Below are 27,908 nucleotides of genomic sequence, written 5' to 3'. Positions count from 1 at the left end.
AGCTATAATATACTTGCTTGCATGAGAGGATTAATAAATTTACAGCAGTACAAAAAATAGATCATTATCATACGAGGATTTATACTTTCACAGTTTATCATATGTATACATTGGCACATATACATATCTGTGTGTACACATTGATAGAGTACTTATATAGTTCTGTTTAGTCACTTATCATCTATAAAACTTATTTTCAATTATAGTTGATCAATATACTTTGGGTGTTTTCTCTTGTTTAACATACATTTTGCATATTCCAATATATTTGCATAACAATGGAAATGTTACGTTTGCAACCGTGTATTGAGTTACAACTACCAAAAGACGAATTGGAGCGTGTTGTAGACAAGGCTAAGGATTGGGCACTAATGCATGGTATTAACTTATTAATGACTCAATCTGATAAACATTTCAATGATTCGTTTAGATTACTAAAAGTATGACACTTTTATTTCAATTAGTGGGTACGAGTTCGTACGTCTCATTCTCGTCTTTTTCTTTTTTTAGGTATTAGTATGCGATCAAAAATATCATTTAATAAGAATCAAGTTCAAGTGTTACCATTTACTTTATTACCTTCGAGTTTTCCTCGGCAGAATTTTAAGAAAGCTAAGGATATTCAAACAGTATTAAATGTACTTATACACAAAGTGGCGCACAATAATGATTTTCTTACACAGAGTTTAAAAAGGTATACTAAAATAGAAATATATTCATTTGCATTTAAGTAATTGTTATTTTCTTTCTAGTACAATTAATGCAGATCCATTTACGGCAAAATTGTTTAACATATATGAAACTGTTTATAAAGAAGGATTTAATCAAGTAAGATATAAGTTGCTACAAATATATTTTAATTAATTTACAAATCTTTGAAGTATATATATTTCTCTTACATAGACTATAAGTCTTGGCTTACTTCGGTCAGATTACATGTTACATGAGAACCAGATTAAGCAAGTTGAGATAAATACTATTGCTAGCAGTTTTGGAGGGATAGTTTCTGTTATGTCTGAATGTCATAAGTGAGTTCTTTTTATCACAAAATTGGTAATACTATAGAAGTATTTACTCAATTAAAAAATTAAAAAAATATTGTTTCAGATATATCTTATCAGAATTAAGTCATTTTGATAAAATAAAAAATGTGAGTAATTTTTGTTCATTTTATGTTTGAGAGTTAATATTCTCTTTGACTTTTCATTCACGTATCATTGGATATTAAATTTTCAATCATATTCAGATTCCAGAAAATAATCCAGTTAATGGACTTAGTAAAGGATTAACGTATGCATGGGAATTATATAATAAGAGAAAGTAAATATTTAGTATAGTAACCTGAATAAAGGAATAACTAGTCATTATAGAATAAACATATTATCTTTTATAGTGCTTTAATACTGTTTGTTGTTGAAGACATCACTTACAACATATGTGATCAGAGATTTCTTGAATTTGAAATTCGTAAAATCAATCGTGACATCAAGGTGATTAGAAGAAGTTTAAAACACTTGGTATCTGAAGCAAAATTGGGGCCAAATAAAGAATTAATTGTGTATGTAATTGAAAAGTGTAATATTTCAAATATACATATTGATATAATTTATTTATTTTTTACTTTTAGTGGTACTTACTTTAAATTTAATGTTTAAGAGATTGCAGATAAATTGTATTAAATATGTGAAAGAATAATCAACAATTTAAAAGTTGTTAAAAGAAAATAAATCAATGAATAATATTTAATTTCCAGTGGAGATTCAGAAGTTTCTGTAGTTTATTTTCGTGCCGGTTACGAAGTTGAAGCTTATCCTACAGAACGAGAATGGGAAGTTCGACTACTAATTGAACGATCTCGAGCAATAAAATGTCCGTCGATACAGTATCACCTAGCTGGTACCAAAAAAGTATGTCTAAAGAATAATAATTCTTTTGTAGTGAATAATTTAAAAAACGAATAACTTTACCTAGGTACAACAATCCCTGGCTTATCCCAACGCGCTCAGTATATTTTTGAAAGATGATAGTGACAAGAAACAAGTACAAGAAGTATTTGCCGGACTTTATTCCTTAGAATTTGTGAGTATCGATAAATATTCATTGTTTTACTTATAAATATGAAAATTAGTGGTATATAATGTTTTAACTGTATTTTCACTGTGCAATATTGTAAAGAACGATGAAGCGGAAACAATAATTGATAAGGCCATGGCAGAGCCAAAAAGATATGTATTAAAACCACAAAGGGAGGGAGGTGGGAATAATATTTATAACGAAGATATAAAATTGCATTTAGAATCTACAAGAAATTCAGAAAAAAGAACTGCTTGGATACTTATGGATCGTTTTTATCCACCTGTACAGAAAAATTATATTGTACGTGCTCATAATGAGCCATTTGAGGATACTTCTTTGCAGTTCTCTGATATTGTATCAGAACTTGGTATTTATGGTGTTATTATAGGGTAAGGAATCCACTTTTTTCTCAAACTGTTATTTTATGAGTCAAATTCAAAAAGCACTTTTTTTTTTTATAGAGATCATGAAAATATTATGTATAACAAAGAGGTAGGTCATATTTTAAGATCAAAACCATCAAGTGAAAGTGAAGGTGGAATAGCAGCTGGAATTGGTGCTATTGATACTCCTTATCTTGTTAGTTAACAAAACTAACACTTATATATAATAAAAAGCAAAATTGAATCAATCACACTTGTTTAAAAAAAGTAACTATGATTAATAGTATACTATTACTTAAACAAATTTTTTCCTAGAAAATTATGTGAATGGTTCAGTTTTACATCTTGTTGCATATAGTTATGAATGAGTTGATATAATTTTATAGTGCGATAAATTAGTAATATTTAAAATTGTATTTTTACTTAAAGAATAATGTTAATAAAGAATATTGTACTGTTGAACGATGATTTTTGTAACTATACAATTTTGCTATAGATTAAATAGAAGAGAAATTGGAAATAGAAAAACAGTTGGAAAGAAAGGTGCATACATATCATTGATCATTCCGGTTTTATTAATTATGTGTAAAAATAATAAGTACGCGTACTTTCCTCGTATATTCAAGATATGTAAATAACATTGAAATATTTATAAAATATATATGTAACTGTATGAATTAAATTCAGGATTCATATCAATATAATAATTAAATTAATGTACGTTTTATTATATTAAACGCATATCCTGTTTGTTTATTGAATTTTCAGATTCGTCATCTGATCGATCAAGATTAAGGAGTTTCGTTACACGCGTCTCCTTTTTCTCCGTTACGTTTTCATTCGGGGTCTAAATAAATAATGTAAATTAATATAAATTAGATATATTTATATTTTTTTAACTGTGTACAATAATAAATACTTTACCTTTTGTATATCTGTTGCGGGATTCACGTACTCATGTTCTCCAGGTTGTAAACCGGAAATGTAATTGAAAGAGTTTGGGGTCTCGATGTTTTGATCGTACGATGGATTTTGAAAATGGATACTATACGTAAAAAATAAGAGGGTAAAGTTTCTTTTCTCGAAAGTGTAAAAGAAATATATTCTTTGGTTTACCTGAGATTGTTCTTTGTTGAAAAGTTTGGTTTGATTTTTTGGTAATAAAAATAGGCTAATCCGATTACGATGCATGCTACTCCAACGATTATTATACCAACTAATGTTCCGCTTTGGCGACCATTTTCATTCTTAAGAGATAGTGAACTTGAATTAAATTTAATTCTTGTATTTTTATCTTCTACGCAAGTATCCTCGGAATCTTGTTTATATCCATTATGACAAATGCAAGCGGGACCATGGCTCCCCGAAACGCACATATAATGACACTTATATTTCTCACAAGCATTTTTTACTGTTTTAAAAAAATACAAATTTAAAATGAAAATATAATAATTAAACTAGAGAACTAATATATGGTCTTCAAGCATTTAACAAAGCTTTAAAATATCAATCTATGATTGCATTAACTGCAACTCACCAATGGGTTGCCTGGTGCTGTGCAAAATGGTAAAATACTTATTTACATTTGGATTACCAATGGGAATTGTTGTACATGATTTGTCACCATACAATTTGCATTTTTTCACCGTTCCAGCTGTACCTACCAACCAGAATAAAAAGTCCTCGTATATGCTAATGCTCAAAGCCTGATGAACCTATGATATCAAACATAAATATAACAGGAGGGTATTTTAAATAATATCCTTGATTGTATGAAGTACATTTGTTTAAGTACTTACATTTGTGTCTAAAAATACAGCACGGTTGGAACCATCCAAATTTGAAGACTCTATATTTTTGAAAAAGGTATCCGACCAATATAATCTGGATCTTATGTAATCAATAGTTAGTGCGAAAACAACACCAAGATCTCTATATACAATTGTCGACACATTAAAACCAGTTGTACTGGATCGTTGTATTTCTGTTGTAGGTCTATCGTAAAGTGCCCAACTAGTTTGACTCCAAAACAACCACCTGTGAAAAAAGTATGTATATTTCGTTTATTTCTTATGGCTGTTCTATAGGATTATTATTATAAAATTGAATATTATTGAAATATAGAGTCAAGTAAAATATAAGAAATTTTAGAAGTAAAACGCACCCCTCTTTTGGTTCAACAGCAATGGCGGTTGCTCTGCTTCTTGAATCAATAGACACCACTTTAGCACACTTCTGTTCTTCTAAATTGCATACCTTTAAATTATAAATAGAATAATTTTTATTACTATAAATCCAAATAATGAATACATACAAATGATAAATATTTCAAACCTTAATGGTGCTAAATTGTTCATTATCATTGAAGTATACATTGTCTGTAATCCAATCAACGGCAAGAGCTTCCGGTCTGCCAAGGCCGGTAACAGTCTTTCGTTTTTTACTTTTCATGTGTATTTTATTTATCGCACCCAACATATCTATAAGGAATTATTTTATTTTATCTTAAAAACTCTATTAGTTTTACAATATGACATTGTTCTATTCATCTTTATACCTATTTAACACAAAGTTAGAAATAATTAAAGTTCAACATTAATTAACAGGAATAGGAATACAAATTTCTGTACTTTTCCTTTTTCCAAATTCCTTCTTTAAATTTTCTGTCCTTATTTTTTATGTGTTTGATGATTTTGTAAGATACAAAGGGATGTTTAAATTTTTTAAAGAAATATTAATTAATAATAAGATTAATCTAATAAATTTTATACATGAAAATATTTTATGCATGGAGATATGTAAATTTCAATTTTAACTTTACCATTACTCCAATAGATGGTCTCTTCTCTGACATTCACGTCAATACCACTAATTTCGGAATTTATTTCTTCGTAGATAACTTCAATCGAATTTAAATTTGATGATAACTTTCTGATATCACGACCAGCAACGGCGATTATTTCCATTTGTGGTCCTATAATTTATAACAAAAGATAGAAACCAATTACATATTTCTTACAATTAATTGTAAACTAGAATTTGTAATTGGATAATTGAACGTGTCTTTACCAGCCACTTTGCAGGAAGTTTTATCGCGTCGAATAACGTATCCTTCGTAACACGAACAAATGAAGGATCCATTAATGTTCTGACAGATTTGTGAACAGATATCATCCTTGCATTCATCGATGTCTTCGCAGGATTTTAAATCGCTGCTCAATTGATATCCGTTTCTACATCCACATACAGGACCAGTAGGTGTTTTGTGGCATATATTTGTGCAAGGATTGTTCTTGGTACACGAGATTGCTGGAAAAACATTTGAAATACATACACGTACACACACGTAGCAATAAAATTTACTTTTACTCTTTCGAATTTCTTTCAATCCAATGATATCTTAATTCATTTAAAGGGTGGCTTAATTTTAAGAATTCTTCTACTGTAACGATGCTTACAACATTCTCCACGTTCGTCACTATGATCTGAACAATCTATTTTTCCGTTGCACACCTTGTCAAACGGGAGGCAGACCCCGTTGGAACATTTGAATTCTTTGCAATTAGAAATCACGCTGACACTGTTCATCTTCGAATTACCGCCGTCACAATCCTTTTCATCTGAGCCGTCGTTGCAATCGTTGGTCCCGTCGCATACCCAGCTTTTATCGATGCACTTTTGATTGTTGCAAATATATTCTCCCTCCTGGCATCGAACGCAATTACGTTCGTCATCGTTTTTTGGACAGTTTTGAACACCGTTGCATCTATGAAGTCAGACCAATAAGAGAAATAAAATGGATGCCATTATATTCGTTTCAGTATTTCAGAGTATCAAAGAACATGATGCAAATATTTAAAATACATTAAAGTGACTATTACAAACATTATATAATCTTCTGTATACAATCATATATTCAATGAAAAGCATTTTCTCCATGAAAGCATTTTCTAAATTCGTGGAAGATGAACCTTTGGCATATATAATTATCACTTTGCAAAATGATCAGATAAACACAAAAGAAATGATTACGATCAATTGTAAAATAGTATGGTAAAATAATTAAATGACATCATACCTGTGTTGCTTTTTAATACACATCTCTGTACCTAAACATTTGTATTCATTCGCGGTACAATTGACGTGATTAATGCCACTCTTATCCATACAATACTGTTCATCGCTGTTATCTTCGCATTCACTGATTCCGTTGCACTTCAACGTTAAATCGATGCAACGACCGTTGGAACAGGTGAACATTTCGGGCGGACAAGCTTTTCTTTGGCATGTATCGCTCTCGTCGGAACCATCCGGGCAGTCAACCTTGATTGACAGACGAGATTAAATGGTATTATGTACTTAAACATTTTAGTAGAACTGAACAGATTAATTTCTTTCAGATTAGCCTATTTTCTTTCAATAACAATTCATTTATTTAGATAAAAAGAAGTTTGCGTATAAAGAATTGGTACTTTCTCTATCTTCTTTATCAAAGTATTTAAAATTATATTCTTCAATATTATTAATGGCATTTAAGTCTGCAATTTTTTATTAATTTATCCACACCCTATTTTATTACCCTTTTCTAAGAAAGAAGAAATAAACATTATACTATCATCGCTTGAATTGAGTCATTTTATGTATAAAATAAAGGTATTATGTTATTCGAGCAGTATGTACGAATGAAGCATTACATTGATAGAAATTATGAACTTACATCGCCGTCGCATTCCCACGTTTTCGGTATACATGCTCCGGAGTCGCACACGAATGCCTCTGCTCCACATGTGTGCTTGCTGCATTTGATTTCATCGGAAAAATCGGAACAGTCGTTTTGTCCATCGCAAACCTGATACCTTGATATACAAGCCCCCTCCTGACATTGAAACTCATCTGAAAGATATTAGAGTCACAATGAATGATTGTTGGTTGCTTGAGTATCGTTTGGTAGTCTTTATTCAGCTTTGCTCGCAATATCAAGCATCGTTTTCCGATGTTAATGTTCCGTAACAATGGTATTTATTCGACTCGGTACGCGCGAATACGATGTCTCTTATCGTCGGGAATAAATTGGCCGTAAAAATCGAACGAAGACCTTAATAAGCATAATCTTAATAAAGTAGCTGAGAGTACGGGAAATGTTTTTTCTACTTGCAGATGATAAAATGAATTTGAAAAAGAAGTCGAAGAACTCAAAGAATATAAATTTGGAGATATGAATTTATTTGTTCGATATTTAAGTTAATAAATTTCATGATTTAATTTTATTATCGTTCAAACTCAGAATCGATTAAAAATAATATTGTATGTTAATTAATGTTTGTCGATCTTACGATGTAACTTAAATTACAAGTAATTTATCCACGCGTTACGATTGTTCAAGCAAACAACAACACGATGGTTTTAAATAATGTTAATTTATTGATTCAAATAAATATTCGAACTATTTAATAGTTTCATTTCATTGTCTGATACCTCGATTTGATCTACATTGTCGTTCTCTTTATATACACAGTATATAATTATCGCTTATAACTTTTTCGCTAAATTGATCAGACAGTTTTGTTAGGGTAGACAAGAAGCACGTTGTAAATAATATGTAGTAAGTGTTTGGATTTACTGGAGTCGCATTCCTTTTTATCGCAGTCCTCCTCATCCGAACGATCTGCACAATCGTAGTGGGAATTGCAACGTTTCGTCTTGCTTATACATTCGCCAGTTTTACATTGAAACTGATCCTGTTGCTGACATTTCGACCAATGGAATTCGTCGCAAATGCTTGACTCGTCTTCTCCGTTAGGACAGTCTTTTACGCCATTGCACCTGGAGTTGTTTCGAGATATTCAATGTTAATAATACGCACAGATATCCGACTTATATTTACATAACATTATCGATGTATCGTTTGCAATACGTTCCATACGATTCATTTATCTTTTAAGCAACTTCTTAACAATGTACTTATGTGATTATCCAGATTATCGAAATGCTATAAAAAAGCTCTCCAGTTTTAAACCGTCTGTATAACACATTGATCATTGCGAATCAAGAATTTAATTATGATAACGCCTCTAAAATAAAAGTTTACAGATTCGTGATAAATAATTGGATTTCAATAAACAATATCGCTTTGCCTCCGTCTTAAATTATGAAATATCCTTATAAGTTATCTTATACTGCACAATTAAATTATTCAATGTAATCACAATATACTGTACCTTTGATCTAATTTAATGCATACATCGTGTTCCCCGCATTTTATTTCTCCAGGATTGCATGCGGTTTGAGGAGTGCACGTTCTGTTATTTACATCCAACATCATATCGGGCGGGCATGCACAAATCTGAAAATTTATACGAAGTTTAAGAATAAAAATGATTAAATCACGGGAGAACGACGTTCAATGGTGTGTTCTAGGCTTACGTATGAATGAGGATTAGATAAGAGGCACACATGGGAACAGTTTCCGTTGTTTTTGCGACAATCGTGCTCATTTACATACGTTCCGTGCAAACCTGCCAACAACATTCTATCCAAGCCTTCACGCACCCCTGAATAATAAGAATTACTCTTTTACTAATCAGCACACTTCTTTCTGACTTTCACCTTGTGTAACAAATTAGATCGCTTGATTAATTACGTAGCATGTGAACGAAACATTGCTAAAACAGATTTATCTACTTGTGAACTAGTTATGGAAAATTGTATTTTATTTAGTGTGACTTGTAAAATGTGCATCTTATGACAAGACCTGTTAGCAAGAGAGTTATTATTGATGTAATTTCTAACATTGTTTCTATTTTCTTTTTGCAGGCAATTATTTAAACTGTTAAAAATGAAGGAAGTAAATAATAATAAATGAAGTAAGTAAATTTACTATTTACTAAATCTATTTATCCTAACTTGTATTAATCAGTTAATTATTCTATATTTACCACCCAGAATGTTTAACCATTTGATCATAATCGATAATGCAATATTTTATAATTCGTTTCGTCAGACTCACGCAATGTAATACGCTTCTGATATTGCTGCATGCTGCTTTTGCTGGTCCAATACAACTGATTCGATTTATATTGAGTCCAAAATACATGATCTCCGAGAACGGCAAGACTTACAGGTTCTGACAAACCAGTACGGAAAATATATGTCTCGAAACCTAAAAGAAGACGATCAAAATTATTAACATTAAGCCATTGAAACATTTGTAAGAAAGCAACTTTTTAAAATACAAACCTGGAATAGTCGTACTACCAATACGCCCGGTACCTTGATCGCTCCAAAACAATCGTTTCAGTTCTTTGTCGTAGCATAAAGATACTTTTGGTCCAACTAACGGAATTTTATTTCCCTCGATCGTGATTCTTGGACCATACCCATCCATATCCATCATGTCTATGCGGTACTTTCCATCCGTATAAAATACGACCATCATCGTGCTACATTGTCGTACACAGACAAATATTTTACAAAAGATTCTATCTTATTACACAATAAATCTTATAAAAGAAAAATAAGTAGATTTTTAGAACACTGATAATTTATTTAAATAAAATTTAAAAAACCATTCCTCTAATCTGGAATTATGACTTCTTAATGGATTCGTTTTTTGTGAAATTAATTGGTTACCCTTCCTCCGGTATAAGTGCGATGTCATGAGGTTCCTCCTGGAAGTAGAAGATGGTTTTCTCCTCGGTGGTCAGGCTATAGATTTCGATGGTTTTGTGCTTTACGTCCGACAAATATAGATTATTTCCAATGTAATCGAAATCCATTCCACCCAATACTTCGTTCTCAATAGATATCAAGCTTTTCAATTCGCCGGTGTGCGTGTCATAATGGAAAATATTGTCCGTCAGTTGATCGCTGGCCAAAAGACCACCTGTATCAAATTTTCTACGGTATTATCAAAAATATTGAACATAAACCAAAATTGATATAAGCATTATGCATTCAGCCTTGATCGCTTTTAGACATTCTAACAGCGCGAATATATTTTTGATAACAAGTATTACGTTATCGATTGTTTATTCGAATAAATTTATCACTAATGATTATTAAAATTGTACCAGTGAGAGGATTATGAACCACCGCGTTGATGTTTTTTAGTATGACGCTGGTTATCATTTTTGGCTTCCCCAGTAATTCGTGATAATAATCGATGAACGTGTTCTCTGCTGCGATAACTAAGTGCGTCTTCTTTTTGACCGCTGGCATTGATTAAATTTTGTTGATTATTATTCATTTATAGGATAAACTAAAAACTTTAATTTGTTTCATTTGTACTGTCGATGATACTTACCGCGACATGAGTGCTTATCGTAATTCAATACTTTATCGATCGTGCAAGCACAAGTATAGCCATTCTCTGAGTTTAATAGACATAATTGCGAACAAGGATTTGCATTGCACGGATTTGGCATCTGTCGTTAAATAATTAATGTTTTATTCCATATTCTGTATTCAAGAGTAGAACGATAGGAACAAGAAGTAGAAGAATGCGGATAGTTACCTTGGGTTTCAAAACGGAGTGATATATATGCATCCCATAAATGGTACTATTCGTATTCACTAAAATCTTCCAATCTTTTCCGGTGAATTTATTACACGATTGTATGCTATTGGATATCCAATCGCTCCAATACAATTTATTCTCGAATACTGCTAATGAAAATGGTTTCTTTGCTATTCCTTGTAATATAGTCTGAGGAAACATCAATATATTGGAAATTAAAAAGCAATTTTTAGTATAAAAAACATCTTTTTAACGATGATTATAGGAAAGTAATATATACCCTGCGGTCTGTACCGTCCAGTCGTATCGATTCGATTACTTTTAGTTTACTATCTATCCAATACAATCTATTGTTCGCATAATCGATAGACAAACTGTTTGGCCATTCTAAGTTTTCATTTACCAAGACACTGCTATTTTTTCCGTCCATTCCAGCCATTAATATGCACGGATTCGCACCCCATTCAGTCCAATACATTATGCTACAAAACATATAATGTTATTACTTTTATATTACTTTTAAGAGATATTTAAGAAGAAAAAGAGGAAATATAAATACGAAATATAGTGTAAGAAATTTTTTATGAGAATGATAATGGAAAAATTTTATATTATATTCCTTGTATATCTATTTATTGTTACTTATTGCGCTTACTTTATTCGATTACTAAAAATGTTTTTGAATCATCCGACTTATCGCGAGTAGAGCACTCACCCACTAGATGGTAACAAAGCAAGACCTGTTGGTTTATCGTTTCGTTCGTTGATTATAACGGTGCAATAAGAACCATCGTTACTGCAGACACCAATGCGCATATAACCACTGTCTGTGAAGTAGATGTTTCCTGTTATCCAATCCACTGCTATATCGTTAGGATTGTTTAAACCTTAAAAAAATGTAAAAATTACAAATTATTTTATGTTACAATTTTACATTCGATTACTTAAGAAAAAACGAGAATGCATGTAATCATATATATATGGGATATCTAATTATAATTTCATCACTAGCTTATCATTTAAATGGAAAAATGTTCAGGCCAAATTAACTGTGTTTTGAGGGATACACCTCATGCAAATGACAAGATTATAATTTAACAATCTTTAAAAACGTTTCGCGATCAAGTCCGATAGATAAAGTGGTTTATATTTGGATTTATAATATTCATATAATATACCCGTCGTAACAATAACTTCCCGTTGCGAACCATCTTCTAAACTTCTGATTATCGCTTCGTCTCCATCCTCGATATCAGACCAATACACATAATTCGCGTCCAATGAAACAGCCACGGCGTGTTGCAAATTTCGAGTTACCGGATAATATATTTCGGAATCAAGGTAGTAGCCATGAATTTCTGATTTAATTGAAAATACCATCAAAGCTTCGCCGCCTGAGAAATTAATGAGATAAAAATAATTTAATTAGAAATAAGATTTTCACTCTCTAGAAGGTTTAAATAATATTATATTTTTCTTTCTTAAAACTGTAAATAAGACTAAATAGCAATATGTTAGTAGTATATCTTGTAGAAATTTTTCGGTAGATATTTAAAAAATGTTTTTTATCTTCCATTATCGAGGAATCGGTTCTTTTGTTATGAATGTTATCTACTCTATTATTCATAAAAGAAAAAAAGTGTAACAAATAACAAATAAAAATTTCTTTATACTTATTTGAAATTAAACAACTTAAAATACCGTCAGCTTTACAAGTTTTCTTGTCGTCGTTCAAGACATAACCAGATTCGCACGAGCATGTATAAGAACCGGGATTATTTATACATCGTTGATCACAAGTTCCGTAAATTTCGCATTCATTCACGTCTACAAAGAAAGAAAGGTTGACACAGATTAACTTTGAAATTTGCTTTCGATTACAAATTAAATTTTAATAATTGAAATCTATATTAGATTTACATATTCATGTAATTTCTTTATTTATTAATATTAATTCGATAGAAGAATATATTAGTGAATTTTCAATGTTTACCTGCGCAAGTACGATTATTCATCAACTTATAGCCTGATCGACACGAACACTTAGCACCTTCAGGTGTTTTTCTACAATTCTGTTCACATTTTGCTGTCCCTTTGCATGATTCATCAGCTGGAATTTAAAATAGTAAAAATTAAGTTTCCTTTGTGAAGAGACAAATGATTACTGTTGATTTTGTCCGCCAATGAAAAGAAACGATATTTTTTTCAAATCCTTACCCTTTTTGCATTCATCAACATTTTCATCTGAATTGTCGCCACAATCGTCCTTTTCATTACAGGTTGCATTCAAGAGAATGCATCTTCGGTTTTTGCAAAGATATCGATCGCGTTCGTTGTTGCACTCATCGATTGGCACTGTACTATTTTCTACGAAATGTGAAATTACAGTAAAAACTATGGAAATATAAAATTTGAATTTGTAAAATTGTGTCGCTATAAAATGATGACATCGTTATAAAATTTACCGCATTTTTCTTCATCGCTTTTATCAGGACAATCTGCAACACCGTCGCAGACCCATTCGTTTCTTATACAGTGGCCATCGTTACATCGCATTTGGAATGTTGTATTACATTTTGACTATTATGATTGAAAATGTAACAATCCGAAAGAAATTTATAATTAATATTTTATCATATTATATACTTATAATAACAAAAATTTAGTGTGTTTATAGGATAAGAAATCGCGTGGCAATCATCGTGTTAAAGAGGATATTACACAGTAGAAAAATAATCCTATTTTACAATAAAGAATAAGCTTAAATGCTCTTTTACCTCTTTCACACAACCATCGTACTCATCGCTTTTATCGTAACAATCATGTTTGGCGTCGCAAAATTTTTCGATTGGTATGCAAGATCGATCGGAACATTGAAATTCATCTGTGGCACATTGAATCGTCGTGGGGTCCACCTGAAGTAAACGACTCAATTTTAATTATGTATTAAAAGTTGCTTGATACTCCATCACAAACTAAACTAAATAGTAAGAAATACGTGTTTAAAAAGTAAAAAGGAATATATAATTTTAAGTTATCTAGAGACGTGAAATTTTTCAATTACTATAAATAACATATTATTGTAATTATGGTTTTAATTTCGACTTGGATGATATTTACATTGAAGCCTTGGCAATCAGTTTCGTCGGATTCGTCGCCGCAATCATTTTCTCCATCGCATCGAAATAGGGATGAAATACATTTTTCGTTCTTGCAGAAGAAATATTCTGGTGGCTCACAGCGTATAACTTCAAAAGGAAAAGGAAGAAATTTTGAATTACAATGAAACCTGATCGAATCGCTATGGAATTCAATGCTATATGTAGGATCGAACTTACCAGTGGTATTGATGTGCAAATACAAGGTGTTCAATACGAGGAAAACGAGTAAATTCCGATACATGATCTGCAATAATTTTACCAAGTCTATCAATGGTTTTCGATTATTAAAACTCCAGTCATTTTTTTAATCCTTCTTTAATGTCTCAGGCAAAATTATTTAAATTGGTAAATGAAGGACCTATTAATGATTCGTTGATATATAACGCAAGACTTGTTTGAACTTAAGGAACTTAATAACTGGTCGAAGTTACTTTCCTATTACATTCAACAATACAATTTATAAAATTCGCATTTATGTTACACAGACAATAATATTTTTCATGTAACAAGTACAAAATGATTGATATCTGTGATTCAAGATTTATAAATATAACATTAGGATTTATTATGTACGCGATGCTTGCGTAATATACGATGTCCAGCAAATTTTGAATGAGGAATATTTAAATGGGGGGCGATGTACAGGAAAAGAGGAAGAAATTACGCTTTTGTCTAAAACATCTTTATATGATGAAAGAATTATTTAAACTTGTATTTTTATAAAGGTAAATTATTTTTAAATAAAATTAATTATTTCACGCTTTAACTATAAAATTTAAATGGTAATAAGCAAGTCGGTTTAATATACTTACGAAAATTCTTCACAACATGAAGACGTACCGAAGGTGTGAGGTACGAGTAAATATCTCTATTAAAATTATCTTAACGGAGATTCAATAGAGATTGTATTGAAATTCTCGGATCCTTCTTACCACTACGACTGTTCCCCAAACACTAAAGGCCGCTACAGGAAACACACCAAAATTATTTGTACGAAAGCTCTTGATATGTATATATATATACATATTACTTTCAATACCTTTGACCTAAATCTGTAAACATATTAATACAGATTCTAATTTATAATTATGTCCGTACATCGACTACCACGAAACCGATGGCAAAAATATATTATTAGTGGAAGTGGAATATATAGAGAAAAGCGGTTCAAAAATTTGTTTTAGGTATATTATTTGGATAAAAAATTACAAACACACAAAATTCGTTTTCTACATTTAGCTGACCAATACGTACGTACAATTTAGCTGTACAATACGAAATAGGAGTTACATTTATGAATAATCGGCTCGTTTAAACGTTATTTATTATCGTAAATTTCGTATAACATAAGAAATGTGGAATATAAGAGCACTTACTCACAAATATCGTAAGAAATATATACAAACTGTTGATTGAATTACGTGCGAGGTCATCCTCGCATACGTTATACTAAAATTCAAAATTAATTTGAAAGAAACAATGATTATATTAAAGTTACTTTAACAATTACACATGAAATGAACAAAAGCGGTCATCTTTTCTAAAATACAATTTCGAATGAAAAAAAAAAGTGCCACCACATTCTGTTAATATCTTATTACATGTATATACAGGTACCCTTTTTCTCAAAGTGATAAGGGAGTCCTAGAACAATGAATTTTACATTAGTCAACTATCTGTTTACCTTTTTTTCTTATACCGGATAAAAAAGAAGTGTACCTATGGATGGCTCCTGTTTAGCTATGGGTGGAATCTTTCAGCATTACAGTACTGAGGGTAAAGAAGGTAACAAATGCCTGTCGAGCGTATGACAGTGGTTTGCTCTATCGCTGTTGCAACGGCCCACCACTTTATTTTATTTGGTCCTCTCCACCGAGTCGTGCCCGTTTCGTTCTCGAGGAAACATGCCTCGTTGCTTGATCAAATCAATGACAAGGTATAGGAAGACCGATAATTATTCCGAAGGTAAGACGAATTTCTTCGCTGCACAGTAAGCTACAGTATGTTCAGGGACGGCAGTAAGATATTGACGTGGTTATGGGGAAAAAAAAAGTATAACGTACAAAGCACAACTTCGTTCTGTTATTGTTGGAAGAGCTGTGTTACGTTATTCCCATCGAATCTTAGATCCTCGAATTTCGGTTAGACGTTAAACAATAGCTATGCAACGCGAGTATGTATCGCGTGTTGTATTGTATAACAGAAAGAGAGAGAGAGAAAAAAAATGTTTTTCACGTATTAGCAGAGGCAGAATTACCATGGACTCCGCCGTCTTCGGTTGACATGAAGAGAAAACATCAGACCAAAGATAATCCCACGAAATGCAATAACATATGGACCTCCTCGAGATTGCCGATCGTAACACGTTACACGTTTAACAAACAGAACAATATGCTTTGGAACAAGGAGCCAAATGTAGACGAGGTACAATTCGGCCTGAGAAATCATCCCGATAATGGATGTACGACATTGTCGAGTGCTGCGAGTATTTCTGTTAACGTGAACCAGACATTGACGGATTCAAATAACGAGCAAAAGAAAGAAAAACCGCAGATACCGTTACCGCAGAACGCGAAAAAAGTGGGCTATCCGGTGAATGTGAACAACAACGAGATTAAGTTGGCAGTGAATTTGAATAGAACGTACGATGTAACCGAAAGTCAAACAAGCTCGCAAACCCTCTACCTTGCCACAAGCAAGAAGCAGATCGATTCTCGCAATGAATATTTAGACGGCAATATAAAGACACCTGAGATAGAAAACCCGCAGAATTGGAAACGGAACAAAACCATGCATTATTGTCCTTACTGCCATAAAAGTTTCGATCGTCCGTGGGTGCTGAAGGGCCACCTGCGTCTTCACACCGGTGAACGACCGTTTGAATGCCCTGTCTGTCATAAATCCTTCGCCGATCGGTACATACTCCTTTCCTATATTTCTTTCCTACATTCACTTTGCCGAATCGTTGAATTATATTCACGCAAAAGAGTTTTACAAGTAGCGATAAATTTTTTCGGAATTTCACTTATATTAAACTTCCAACGAATGGTTTCCATTGAAAAATTTACGGCGCGAGCAAAAATCGTTGATTAAGTATCGTATGTATTAATTTATGTGTTTTATGGTGGAGGATAGGGTGGGAGATAAGAACGATTTTTGTCGGATTATTTGGTTAAATTTTTTATGCACAAATTATTATATTATTTAAAGTTGACTCTCGTAAATTACAAGTTCGGGTAATTGGTGATACTTATTAAGTCTAGATCGTACATGGTGAAACATACATATTTTGTAGGTCAAATTTACGTGCACACCAGAGGACACGTAATCACCATCAGTGGCAATGGCGTTGCGAGGAATGTTTTAAAGCATTCTCGCAAAGACGATATCTGGAACGTCATTGCCCCGAAGCTTGTAGGAAATACAGAATATCTCAAAGGAGAGAACTGAATTGTAGTTAGAAGACAGATTTTATTTCTTTATATGTACACAGAAATGTGTATTCCAATTTTTTAAATGTAGTTCGTTAACTTTACAATATAAAATTCAAATTCAGGCTATTGTACTGTTGTTCTAATAGAAATACATGAATTGTATACTGTTTATGCAGTCATACATGCGCTCGTTTTTTACTTCTATTTAAATTATTTGCCCTGTGCACATTTTTAAATATCGTTAATATGCAGTCTTATATTTCTTCTTTGCAGACAGCAAGTTTAATTATCAACGAAGAATATTAAGATACTAGAAACGTATAGTCGATTAGCTTAACGTTCGTGCTCCTCGAATCATGTTTTACGCAACAAAAATTTCTACTACAAAACTGTCATCGAATCTGCGTATATTTTTCTTCCCGTTTTTGTAACACGTTTTAAACAACATCAGTGAAAATGTTTAATGCAATCGTAAATGAATGACACGTTCATTTACGCCGGTTCGAACGGTACTTGAGAACCCGCCTTACGCCTGCGTCGTGCAGTTCGACGTTTCCACTCACAGAGGGCGCGGCAGTGACGTGACGCTTTCTGATCTGGGTGGTTTTACTCTTTCATGGCGCATGTCGTGTACGTTTAGAGAGGAATAATTATCGCTCGCATTTGACGCAGTGCGTTAGTCTCATATTACAAACGGAAAAGAACGTAATATAGTGCCGCGTGTTACGCGATACGCTTTCCGAGCAAGTAATACGTGTTTAGTGCTCCGTAAGAAAGAACGCGGCTGTAAAGCACTGCAAAGAAAAACTTGACATTGGAACGGCCATTTTGGCGTGTTGTTTCCTAATCGAGTGCTCGGCTCAGCATCGATATCCATCCATTTCAAGGTAAGCATCCTCGTAACTGTGGACACTTGGTTAAACGAGTGGTCTTGCATTTAAGAGAATTTCAGTTTTCATTCATTCATGTATATTTATCGAGAAAGATTTACGGCCAGTCCCATATAGAGGACAGTCGACTTTGCACAGATGGTTTTACTCTATACTATGTTTTTCATCTCCGTTCGCGAGTATGTCTGACGGTAATATCGTTCGTATCGTAAAACCTACTGCTTCGACCAACCTTATTAGTACATTGGAAATCTGCTGTATAAATAATACGTGATTAACGTCAATTAGAGATCTTGTAACATCCTCTGTTGGTTGTAGATATATATAATATTCGAAAATGTTGCCAATATATTAAACCTACATTTCGAATAAGCTAGTTACCCACATTCTTTCCACGGATGTAATATACTTGACAAATTCGTTATATTTGTTTCGTAAATAATATCTCAAGCTCTGACTGCTGTTTCTGGTAAAAGTTATATAAAGATGGTGAAATACGTTGCAATTATTCCAATATAGGCTAATTGCTTTGTTAATTTAAATATTCTACGTGAATGAAGAACATTTCTTTTCGAACTATCTGAACTGTTGGATTGTAAATTTAATTTTATCTAAATTAATAATTGTTTTACGATGTGCTTTATTCTAATGTATATATGCACTGTAAAATCAATATATCTGAATTTAGTACAATGTATTCTTTGAAATTTAAATTTCTTATGAACGGTATCAATAGCTAATAACATCAAACTGTTGGCTTACTTATTAGCTTGAAATATGTACGTATATATATATAAAAACCAGTATCGTTCCAATGAGGATAGGTACGATGTTTACATTCTGCTGTAATCTTTCCAATAGGTCACTTATACCGATATCCCCTTTTGTCCTATAAGTACACAATTGTTCCGAGTACACTCAGAAAATAAACTATTTAACTTTTCTTCTTTTATAGTTAAGTGAATAGTTTACTTCGATTGCATTAATATAATATATATATTTGTAAAATTGTAAAATATTAGTTTGGTTGATGAAATTGAAACATATGCTATACTTATGAAGAACAATTTATTTCTAGGAAATAGATAAGATTTCATCATTTTCAAAATGATGACAGAAACACATATAAACTCCAACCATGTCCTAAATTCTGGTTTGAATGCCAAATCGGAAATAGATAAAATGGATGATGTTGGTTGGAAAGCCAAATTAAAAATTCCACCAAAGGACAAACGAATTAAAACTAGTGTAAGTTATTATATTTTACAGTTATTTTACTTTTATACCGGAGATTACTTTCTTGTAACTTTAAAAATTAATAAAGCGTAATTATATAAACTTTAGTTCTTTTTAACAATTCTTTTAAGAGTACTTTAGAGTTTTATTTATTTATAATTATATTTAAATTGATGATTAAACATTTCGTAGGATGTTACTGATACTCGTGGCAATGAGTTTGAGGAGTTTTGCCTAAAACGAGAATTGTTGATGGGCATCTTTGAAAAAGGCTGGGAAAAGCCTTCCCCAATTCAAGAGGCCAGCATTCCTATTGCATTGTCCGGTAAAGATGTCTTAGCCCGTGCAAAGAATGGAACTGGCAAAACTGGGGCCTATTCAATTCCAGTGCTAGAACAGGTCAATCATTAACCTTTCCTAGTTTTATTATTAAAATTTAGAATAAATTTCAGGTCCTAATTTACATCACACGTTTAATGTACAGTAAATAATTCTTTTATTTATTCAAATTTATTTTCAAATATTTAATACAAATCAACTGTACATATACACTGTAAATATTAATTTTGTTAACTGCCTGTGTATTATCTTAGGTTGATCCACGAAAGGATGTAATCCAAGCACTGGTAATTGTACCCACTAGAGAGTTAGCTCTTCAAACATCTCAAATCTGCATTGAACTGGCAAAACACATGGACATTAAAGTAATGGTAACTACTGGAGGAACTGATTTACGGGATGACATCATGAGGATTTACCAGAAAGGTTTGTATTAAAAATATCTTTTTCTGTAAGAACTAATTACAACATTTGAGCTTTAAAAATAGTTTACTGATGACGCAATTCGTTTCTAGTGCAAGTAATAATAGCAACGCCAGGAAGAATTCTTGACCTTATGGACAAGAATGTCGCAAATATGGATCACTGTAAAATTCTAGTTCTGGATGAAGCAGATAAGCTTCTGTCTCAAGATTTTAAGGGAATGTTGGATCATGTCATTTCTAGGTATGGTTTTTTATTGGATAATATTCACAATTTATTTAACCGTGTTACTTCATACATGTCACATATTCTATCATTTTAATTATTATAAATAAATTTAGATTACCACATGAACGTCAGATACTGCTGTATTCAGCCACATTTCCACTGACGGTGAAACAATTTATGGAAAAACATTTAAGAGATCCATACGAGATTAATTTAATGGAGGAACTCACATTGAAAGGTGTAACACAATATTATGCCTTTGTACAAGAACGACAAAAAGTTCATTGTCTTAACACATTGTTCTCCAAGGTAAGATCGCTTTGTATATAAAATATGGACGTGAAAGAGATGTGAGAAAGATCGTATAGAAGAATTATATCGATTATTAGATATTTTAGAAATTAATCTTATTTGTTTTTTTCCAGTTGCAAATAACACAAAGTATAATATTCTGCAATTCAACGCAACGCGTTGAATTACTTGCGAAAAAGATAACAGATCTTGGGTACTGCTGTTACTACATACACGCGAAAATGGCGCAGGCACACCGAAATCGCGTGTTTCATGATTTTCGAGCAGGGTTATGCAGAAACTTGGTAAGTATAAAATCAATAATGAAATAATTATAACTTCGTAAATAAATTCATTATAATGTGTAGAATCTTGACTATCTGAATTAATTGTACATACAATGAAATATTAACATCAAATAAGAAAAAAGATTTAGTCATTTTCATCTCTTTTTCAATCTGTAACACCAACCAGGTAATTACGTATTTGGTAATATCGTGACTTTGGTTTCACAGGTGAGCAGTGATCTGTTTACTCGTGGTATCGACGTTCAAGCCGTGAACGTCGTGATCAACTTTGACTTTCCAAAAATGGCAGAGACATACCTTCATCGTATTGGCCGATCAGGACGATTCGGCCACTTAGGTATAGCGATTAACCTAATCACGTACGAGGACCGTTTCAACTTGCATCGTATCGAGCAAGAGCTTGGAACAGAAATAAAACCTATCCCAAAGGTAATAGATCCAAGTTTGTACGTAGCGAGACCGGAAGACAATAATAGTATGGAAGAGGGTAACGTGTCCAAGTAGTTTCGATACATCGACACGATGTTCTCACACGCGCTCAAAGAGTTTAAAGTGTAAAATGGTGATTGTGTGACTCGTACATGTAAGGCATACATTGCTATGCTCTTTGAACTCACCCGAGAGTGATGAAAACGTTACTTCAGTCTGGAAATAAAAAAAAAAAGTATTGTCTGGTGTGTTTAAACAGTGTATAAAGACGAAACAGTGCTATGAACATTTAGATGAAACAAAAAAGTGGGCTATATAGAAAAAAAAGAATTGAAAATTTCAATTTAACATCATAGTAATGCAGCGAAAAAAAACCTGAATTATCTTGTAAATAAGGCATACTGAGCATGAATCAGTGAACTCAGTGAATGAAGTGATGCGAATGCCGGTGCGAGTCATTCTTTGTACATACAATACATATAAATGTACATAATCTAAAGTGCGCGCCAGAGTCAAGCCATTATCAAGAGCACAACATGTAAACGAGTAACATGAGTAACATAATAATCATTACATTCTACCACAAACTGTAAATATTACATGAGGATATCCATCATTTTAATAGTAAATTTTTATACAATGGCTTCATACTTCCAAGATCCTTTTTTTGTTCTTTAAGGGAAAATACAATAAGATGGGCGGTATAAAAAGAAAATAAAAAAAAGAAACAGCACAACGAAAAAGTAAACTCGTATTCGGGTGCTGTTTTGTATCTTGATATTGTAAATTATAATCCATATGCCCCCCGTTAATTTTTGCATTATCATATCTTACATATAATAAATTCTCCTTCAAATATACGCAATCACAAATTCTAAATAATTGTATCGATCTTAAATATTTGATCATGGCTTGATTTTGCTACCTGTCAATGCTGTCATACAACTCTGAAATTCAAATCACTTTTCAAAAAAAGTATACAAGAGATCACATCTTTCCTTTCTGTAAAGCGGTAATAGAGACTTTTTTTCTTTTTCTTTTCTTAAACTTCTAATCTGATCCTTTTTTTTACGGAAATCGTGATTGAGCGTCAGAGGTTGTAAAATTGACTAGTTTTATATAATTATTTTTTATAAATAACTGGCTGGTGGCATTTGTCGAAGTTTAGGGGTTCGATGTATGATTTCTATTTAAACACTTGTGTGTCTATCGTATAATTCAAGAATCGATTCATCAATTTAACGTATGAATAATGAAATTATCTAGCAATGATTCTTCGTTATCTTTAAGACGCATTTTAGATGAAAAAGGGAAAACGAAAACTACGAACTTAAGCAAAAATGTGTACATAATATAACATAATAATAATAATATATCATTTTCTGCGACAGATCAAGATAACTGCCAAAATGTAATAGAACATCAACATTGAATCCCTTTTTATTAAATGTAATTCTTGGTTACCTTCTTTGATATCTGTGTACATGTTAACCGTACGAAAGGCAAACAAAGCAGAAGCATGTGGAAGATAATTAATTTCGTTAAGTAAATTTCTAATCGTTAATAATTTCCCGTGAACGAAAAAAGAAGTGCACCACCAGCCAAAATGACCTAGGTTTATGGAACGAAGTGCGTATACATTAATAGGCAATAGTAGAGTATTTCATATTTGAAGCAAACAAAAAAAGAATTTCAATGAGAGATATTAATTAGAGGAAAGGTGGCGATGAGAAACGGTTTCTAGTGCTTTTAGACTTATAATATCAGTTTTGACGGATATTTTGCTTTAACGATGGAGGCAACAAGAGAGATGTCTCGTGACGACTAAGAACTTGACTGCTGGAACAGGAAGCGTGGAACTTCGGGCACTTGATATTTCGCGTTGATAACATAATTTCGAATCATCCATCAAGTAACACGATGGACTTTTTTATACGTGTGAAAGTTTCGCGAAATGCGATACGTTAAACCCGTCGAAAGAATATCGTAATTCCGTGTGCGTCGATGCTACGTATAAAAATTTAATCATGCAATCATTGTGCTTGTTACTTGAGAGCTGTTGACTTTTACTTTAGTATTTCGTATAGACGACATATTTGAATACAATCGTAAGGAGAACGAATATTTGATACGAGTGTTCTATGTAATGACTTGTACGCATATCAGGGACAAAAGGCGAGAAATTCTTACCACCCTTCGTTTTCATTACCCACCACCGAAATACGAACATGTTTGTAATATATGGGGTAATGCGTTTTTTGCACAAAATATTTTATACATTATTCTACTCTATTCAAAGGAGGAATGATATGCCGTGAAATTATTAATTATTTGACTTATATATAAAACAAACTTTCTCTTGCGGCCGCCCATCAGAGTATTAATGCTGTGATTTAGTATTATAGTACTGGAAGCATTAAAAACCGTTTGTCTGGGCTAACACAAATTATAATTTGATACATACGTTTCGATATTGAAAACATGTCTGCAGAAAACATACATATGCATGTACACAACAAACAGATAGACAGTCGTAATACACACATACACATACACGTACATACATACTACACATCTATAAAAAAATGTGGAACGGCATTATCAAACAATTTACACATTTTTTTGCCGGTTTCAGGACGAATGTGATTTGTGAAACTCGTTTATTTGTAGGAAATCTCGAAACAATTTGATTATAAGCGAGCATCATATTGTTACAAGAATTACAAGGCATTATGATGCTTGGGGCGATAGGAGAAAACGAAATTAATGGTAGAGAATTAACGTGCAAAATGTTCTTTTCCACGTTGGGATTGTAGATCCCAAGGTGGAGGGAAGAAAAAAATAGTTAACAAAATTGGCGGTGATCTAAATTGGGATAATTACGTAAGCGTTGTATTTATAATAGTTTAGAGAGAAACACTTGTACAGTGTTTTCGTCATTGTGGCTCTATCTTTTTACCGATTATTACATTTTCTTTTTTTTTCTCTAACTCTCATATGCGATGTTACTTAAACCACGAAGGGAAGAAAAACATTTTTCATACGATCGGATATATTTTACACGGTAAAATCGCATATGATAATTCTGTTGTAATGTCTAATATTATAATCATTTTTTTTTCTCTCTGTCTCTCATATTTTATAATTTCCTTCATTACAAGGGGAACACGTAATCCAATAAGTCGAACAGTATTTCGGATGTGTCAGTTCTAAAAAATGAAACAAAAGGAAACGAACATTCTGCTGCATATTCACCACTAAATTTTACATTTGTGTTACATACGTACGTTTGTGAAAGTTTTCTTTTGCCGATGTTGTACAGACTAAGAAGACTTTCACGTTCTTGGTCTTTATTGAGTAATAATTTAAAGCACCATTAGACTCGATATGGAATCTATTTTGTGAGGTATATTTTGAAGTCGATCTTTAAAAAGAGTCAAGAGTGTGCCAATGTGGGAAACGGACGAGAGAACAAAATGCTCGTATACACACACTCACACACACATACACATACACACACGCTGTACGAAATTGTGCCTAATAATTTTACGTGCGTTTTGATTGCTTCGTGAAACGTTACACGTAATTCGTTTGTCTACAATTCTCCAACCATCGTACGTTGAACAGGAAGGGACATAAGCGAAAGACATACCGGAACTGCGAGATGAACTGTAAAACATGTAACTAATCGGAGTGGTTATAGCGTTTGATCTTGACTCTTTTCAAAGACTGATATATTCGTGTGAAATAAAGGTATAAATCTTTAGTAGAAGCGCTGGGTGATAAAAGAAAAATTGCTGAACGGCAATGCTATGCGTATAGACTGAAGGAATAAGTATGTTTGTTTCGTTCTACGGTTGATGTACTACTGTGAGTAATTTTTAACTTTAAAGTTACGCCAACTCTCCATGTTCTATATGGAATTTGAATATATTCGCACGGCCGTAGGATATACTTGTACACATGTATACATGTACGTATGTTTCTTTGATGCGTTTGATGATTGCTTGTAAAAGAAAATTAATCACAGTGATTTTGTTGTTTGCCATCCAGCGAGCGTTCCCTCATGTCTGTCGCATAGATAATATATTTCCAAGTGAAGTTCCTATACCTCATCTTGGAGAATGAATTACCCTTGATGCGGAAACAATTCGCGATGGCACCTTCGTCAACAAGTGTGAAAGTGCTATGTTTACAAGTGGCGTGTTAACATCTGGATTGGGGATACGCGCGTAAAGGGAGAGAAACCCTTGTGGCCATCGAAAAGGGTTCGAACAATCTTTTAAATCGATACGATTCGATTCGTATACAGCGAAGAGATTAACATCGTAACGAGATCGTAGGATGTTACAATTGTGAACGATCTCGTGCCTTCGTTACAACCCGCATTGGTCGCGGACCAATGCCAACGAGCTGCACGCTATAAAATAACATACTTTCGCAATAGACAAAGGAACAGATTTGGCCTGGGATTAATGTCAGGAAAATATTTTGTAGTCCACGCAGCTCGTTTCTAACATTGGAAGGACATCTCCAATAATCCGTGCAGAAGCTATTAAAAAAAAAAAGAAAAAAATTAAAAAAAAAAAAGAAGATGTCACTGAAAGACAGAAAGTACCGTCGATATTCACTCTGCGACAGTTACTATAATTTATCTGGAAAATTTTATTTTACTTCTGTGTAATAGTATCTGAACGTTCAATGTTCTTACAACGACGGTACGTAAAAGGAACGTATATTTTGCAAGTTGTACACGTTTTCGTATTCGTGAACAATGCAAAGTGAATTCTTTGTGTGACACGTTTAAACGGAATTGGTTTATCCTTTGACAAAAAAAAAGAAAACAAAAAAAAATTGGGAATACAAATCCTTGTAAATGCAAGTCGCGCAGTACCATGCATTTGTTTTTAATGTTTTACGCACGAGTACGTACACTAACTAAGATCTTGTGAATCGTGAAGCAATAAGTGTTACGCATTGTGAAACATTTTCGTGTTATTTCTCGACTTGCATAAACATAAAAAACAAAACAATTGAAAAAACCAAAAAAAAAAAAAAAAAAAAAGAAAGAGTGAGAAGAAAATCACAAGAAATTGTATGATCTTTGCATGATCGTATGTTTTTTTGTATCTGAAATTTTTAAGCATTTCTGTAACTTGAAATCCCTCTTCTGTGTTTTTATGTACAATTCGATAATGGAAAAAAATCGACCGCGTGCGAAAGCAAAACCGAAAAAAAAAAGATGAAATTATCTGTTGTTTCAGGAGCGTAAATCGTTTATTTCTCAAATTGTGAAGATTGGTTTGTGTCCGAAAATATCGAGAGAGAACCTTTTTTTTTTATTTGTTTTTCATTTATCCAAAGCACAGACTCGATCTGAAACTAATAATAATAATAATGATTGGTACGCATGTCAATGAATTTGTTTTCGGGAGGAACAAAATAGCAAAGCAAATTTGGTCCTTAATAAAATTTCCGGTTCAGTATAACACGTATATTTCCTTCTCTGTTAGTGTATAAGAGATCTATGCGAGATGACAGAAGACGATGAAATAGTTTTAAATATTGGTGCACCGATGAAAAATTACAAGAGCATCATTACATATAAGCAACCAGTTTGCGGGGCCATAAAGCGTGCAATTAGAAGATGATCTCTACGTGTAATTACACATGGCTCAAGTGGATAATTTGTCCGACGAATTCAGAAATATCGCGGCTTAAGAGGATTACGAAAAGCTCGCCGGATCGGAATTAATCGTGGGCGCATTACATTTATCGTCGGAATTAATTTTATCAGCTACTATGTGTTTTATTCACTTGCGACTAACATGGGAAATTAACTTTTTCAAAGGACCCAGATAAATTACGTTCGTACCAATGATGACAAATGTGATTTCAACGAAATTTTGGAAAAATTGAATTTACTATTATATTTCTTTCGTATATCATGTATTAACATTTACATCCTGTGTACTAATATGAAACCATTTTTTACAGGTACTCGAGAACTTGGTTCTTCAATACTTAAGGGTTGAAAATTGTTGTTTGCCCTTTCGCGTTTACAACATTCAATTTTTTACATTCGCGTTATCATCTTCGTTACCAGTATTCTACACGCGAACTTATTTTGTGTTATAAATAATTAGAGAACATTTTTTAAAAGAGTTTGGAGATTGATCAACGTCGTTGAAAGAA

The 27,908-nt window shown here is 32.6% G+C and overlaps 4 protein-coding genes and 1 long non-coding RNA gene across 10 annotated transcripts; 4 read left to right on the top strand and 1 right to left on the bottom strand.

Annotated features, from left to right (window-relative positions):
- Positions 1 to 161: 161 nt before the first annotated feature.
- On the top strand, positions 162 to 3,713 carry LOC143422538 (glutathione synthetase). Of its 4 annotated transcripts, XM_076893281.1 has the most exons (14): positions 162 to 378; positions 511 to 694; positions 753 to 828; positions 904 to 1,028; positions 1,108 to 1,150; positions 1,247 to 1,320; positions 1,394 to 1,558; positions 1,754 to 1,907; positions 1,972 to 2,079; positions 2,176 to 2,465; positions 2,538 to 2,655; positions 2,956 to 3,319; positions 3,428 to 3,525; positions 3,600 to 3,713. In XM_076893281.1, the coding sequence occupies exons 1-12, from the start codon at positions 279 to 281 to the stop codon at positions 2,962 to 2,964; spliced, it is 1,446 nt and encodes a 481-aa protein (XP_076749396.1). In that variant the 5' UTR covers positions 162 to 278; the 3' UTR covers positions 2,965 to 3,319; positions 3,428 to 3,525; positions 3,600 to 3,713. The 4 variants fall into 4 exon arrangements, with proteins under 4 accessions (XP_076749396.1, XP_076749395.1, XP_076749397.1 ...); XM_076893280.1 differs by lacking the exon at positions 2,956 to 3,319; XM_076893283.1 differs by lacking the exon at positions 2,956 to 3,319 and having other exon boundaries at positions 234 to 378; positions 600 to 694.
- On the bottom strand, positions 3,187 to 15,596 carry Yl (Putative vitellogenin receptor yl). The gene is made up of 33 exons (XM_076893215.1): positions 15,512 to 15,596; positions 14,948 to 15,099; positions 14,313 to 14,379; positions 14,095 to 14,222; positions 13,752 to 13,889; positions 13,440 to 13,554; positions 13,192 to 13,341; positions 12,968 to 13,084; positions 12,676 to 12,801; positions 12,153 to 12,368; positions 11,690 to 11,861; positions 11,255 to 11,456; positions 10,972 to 11,163; positions 10,762 to 10,882; positions 10,529 to 10,669; positions 10,089 to 10,341; positions 9,696 to 9,898; positions 9,466 to 9,618; positions 8,883 to 9,010; positions 8,678 to 8,802; positions 8,080 to 8,282; positions 7,177 to 7,352; positions 6,538 to 6,782; positions 5,918 to 6,225; positions 5,529 to 5,768; positions 5,281 to 5,433; positions 4,794 to 4,939; positions 4,624 to 4,715; positions 4,259 to 4,496; positions 3,997 to 4,174; positions 3,576 to 3,870; positions 3,384 to 3,504; positions 3,187 to 3,306 (listed from the first exon to the last, which is right to left on the bottom strand). Exons 3-33 carry the CDS (start codon positions 14,374 to 14,376, stop codon positions 3,187 to 3,189), a joined length of 5,259 nt encoding a protein of 1,752 aa, XP_076749330.1. The 5' UTR covers positions 14,377 to 14,379; positions 14,948 to 15,099; positions 15,512 to 15,596.
- Positions 3,983 to 4,530, top strand: LOC143422562 (uncharacterized). The gene is made up of 3 exons (XR_013101737.1): positions 3,983 to 4,025; positions 4,114 to 4,325; positions 4,453 to 4,530. It is a non-coding gene; the product is annotated as an uncharacterized LOC143422562 (long non-coding RNA).
- Positions 15,597 to 15,916: 320 nt separating the features above from the next.
- Positions 15,917 to 17,732, top strand: LOC143433557 (uncharacterized). Of its 3 annotated transcripts, none has more exons than XM_076910919.1 (3): positions 15,917 to 16,100; positions 16,381 to 17,050; positions 17,431 to 17,732. In XM_076910919.1, the coding sequence occupies exons 1-3, from the start codon at positions 16,040 to 16,042 to the stop codon at positions 17,594 to 17,596; spliced, it is 897 nt and encodes a 298-aa protein (XP_076767034.1). In that variant the 5' UTR covers positions 15,917 to 16,039; the 3' UTR covers positions 17,597 to 17,732. The 3 variants fall into 3 exon arrangements, with proteins under 3 accessions (XP_076767034.1, XP_076767033.1, XP_076767032.1); XM_076910918.1 differs by having other exon boundaries at positions 16,378 to 17,050; XM_076910917.1 differs by lacking the exon at positions 15,917 to 16,100 and having other exon boundaries at positions 16,133 to 17,050.
- Positions 17,733 to 18,315: 583 nt separating this feature from the next.
- Positions 18,316 to 26,306, top strand: Me31b (ATP-dependent RNA helicase me31b). Its single transcript, XM_076893004.1, has 8 exons — positions 18,316 to 18,456; positions 19,538 to 19,707; positions 19,888 to 20,094; positions 20,289 to 20,460; positions 20,550 to 20,700; positions 20,799 to 20,994; positions 21,111 to 21,281; positions 21,492 to 26,306. The coding sequence occupies exons 2-8, from the start codon at positions 19,567 to 19,569 to the stop codon at positions 21,786 to 21,788; spliced, it is 1,335 nt and encodes a 444-aa protein (XP_076749119.1). The 5' UTR covers positions 18,316 to 18,456; positions 19,538 to 19,566; the 3' UTR covers positions 21,789 to 26,306.
- The last annotated feature ends 1,602 nt before the right edge of the window (positions 26,307 to 27,908 follow it).

Source organism: Xylocopa sonorina, chromosome 3 (genome assembly GCF_050948175.1).
Source record: "Xylocopa sonorina isolate GNS202 chromosome 3, iyXylSono1_principal, whole genome shotgun sequence".
Lineage (NCBI taxonomy): Eukaryota > Metazoa > Arthropoda > Insecta > Hymenoptera > Apidae > Xylocopa > Xylocopa sonorina.
Note: the sequence above shows the minus strand (reverse complement) of the source record. Positions and strands in the feature narration are given on the sequence as shown.

Excerpts from the sequence above, each read along its gene's own strand:
- Yl (XM_076893215.1), bottom strand. The coding sequence starts at position 14,376 with ATGTATCGGAATTTACTCGTTTTCCTCGTATTGAACACCTTGTATTTG. Across the intron at positions 4,175-4,258 it reads CTGTATTTTTAGACACAAAT|GTTCATCAGGCTTTGAGCAT; the intron begins GTAAGTACTTAA and ends TTGATATCATAG. Across the intron at positions 3,307-3,383 it reads CCGCAACAGATATACAAAAG|ACCCCGAATGAAAACGTAAC; the intron begins GTAAAGTATTTA and ends TTATTTATTTAG.
- LOC143433557 (XM_076910917.1), top strand. The coding sequence starts at position 16,311 with ATGTATCGCGTGTTGTATTGTATAACAGAAAGAGAGAGAGAGAAAAAA. Across the intron at positions 17,051-17,430 it reads CATAAATCCTTCGCCGATCG|GTCAAATTTACGTGCACACC; the intron begins GTACATACTCCT and ends CATATTTTGTAG.
- Me31b (XM_076893004.1), top strand. The coding sequence starts at position 19,567 with ATGATGACAGAAACACATATAAACTCCAACCATGTCCTAAATTCTGGT. Across the intron at positions 20,995-21,110 it reads TTAACACATTGTTCTCCAAG|TTGCAAATAACACAAAGTAT; the intron begins GTAAGATCGCTT and ends GTTTTTTTCCAG. Across the intron at positions 21,282-21,491 it reads CAGGGTTATGCAGAAACTTG|GTGAGCAGTGATCTGTTTAC; the intron begins GTAAGTATAAAA and ends TTGGTTTCACAG.
- LOC143422538 (XM_076893280.1), top strand. The coding sequence starts at position 279 with ATGGAAATGTTACGTTTGCAACCGTGTATTGAGTTACAACTACCAAAA. Across the intron at positions 829-903 it reads ATAAAGAAGGATTTAATCAA|ACTATAAGTCTTGGCTTACT; the intron begins GTAAGATATAAG and ends TCTCTTACATAG. Across the intron at positions 2,466-2,537 it reads ATTTATGGTGTTATTATAGG|AGATCATGAAAATATTATGT; the intron begins GTAAGGAATCCA and ends TTTTTTTTATAG.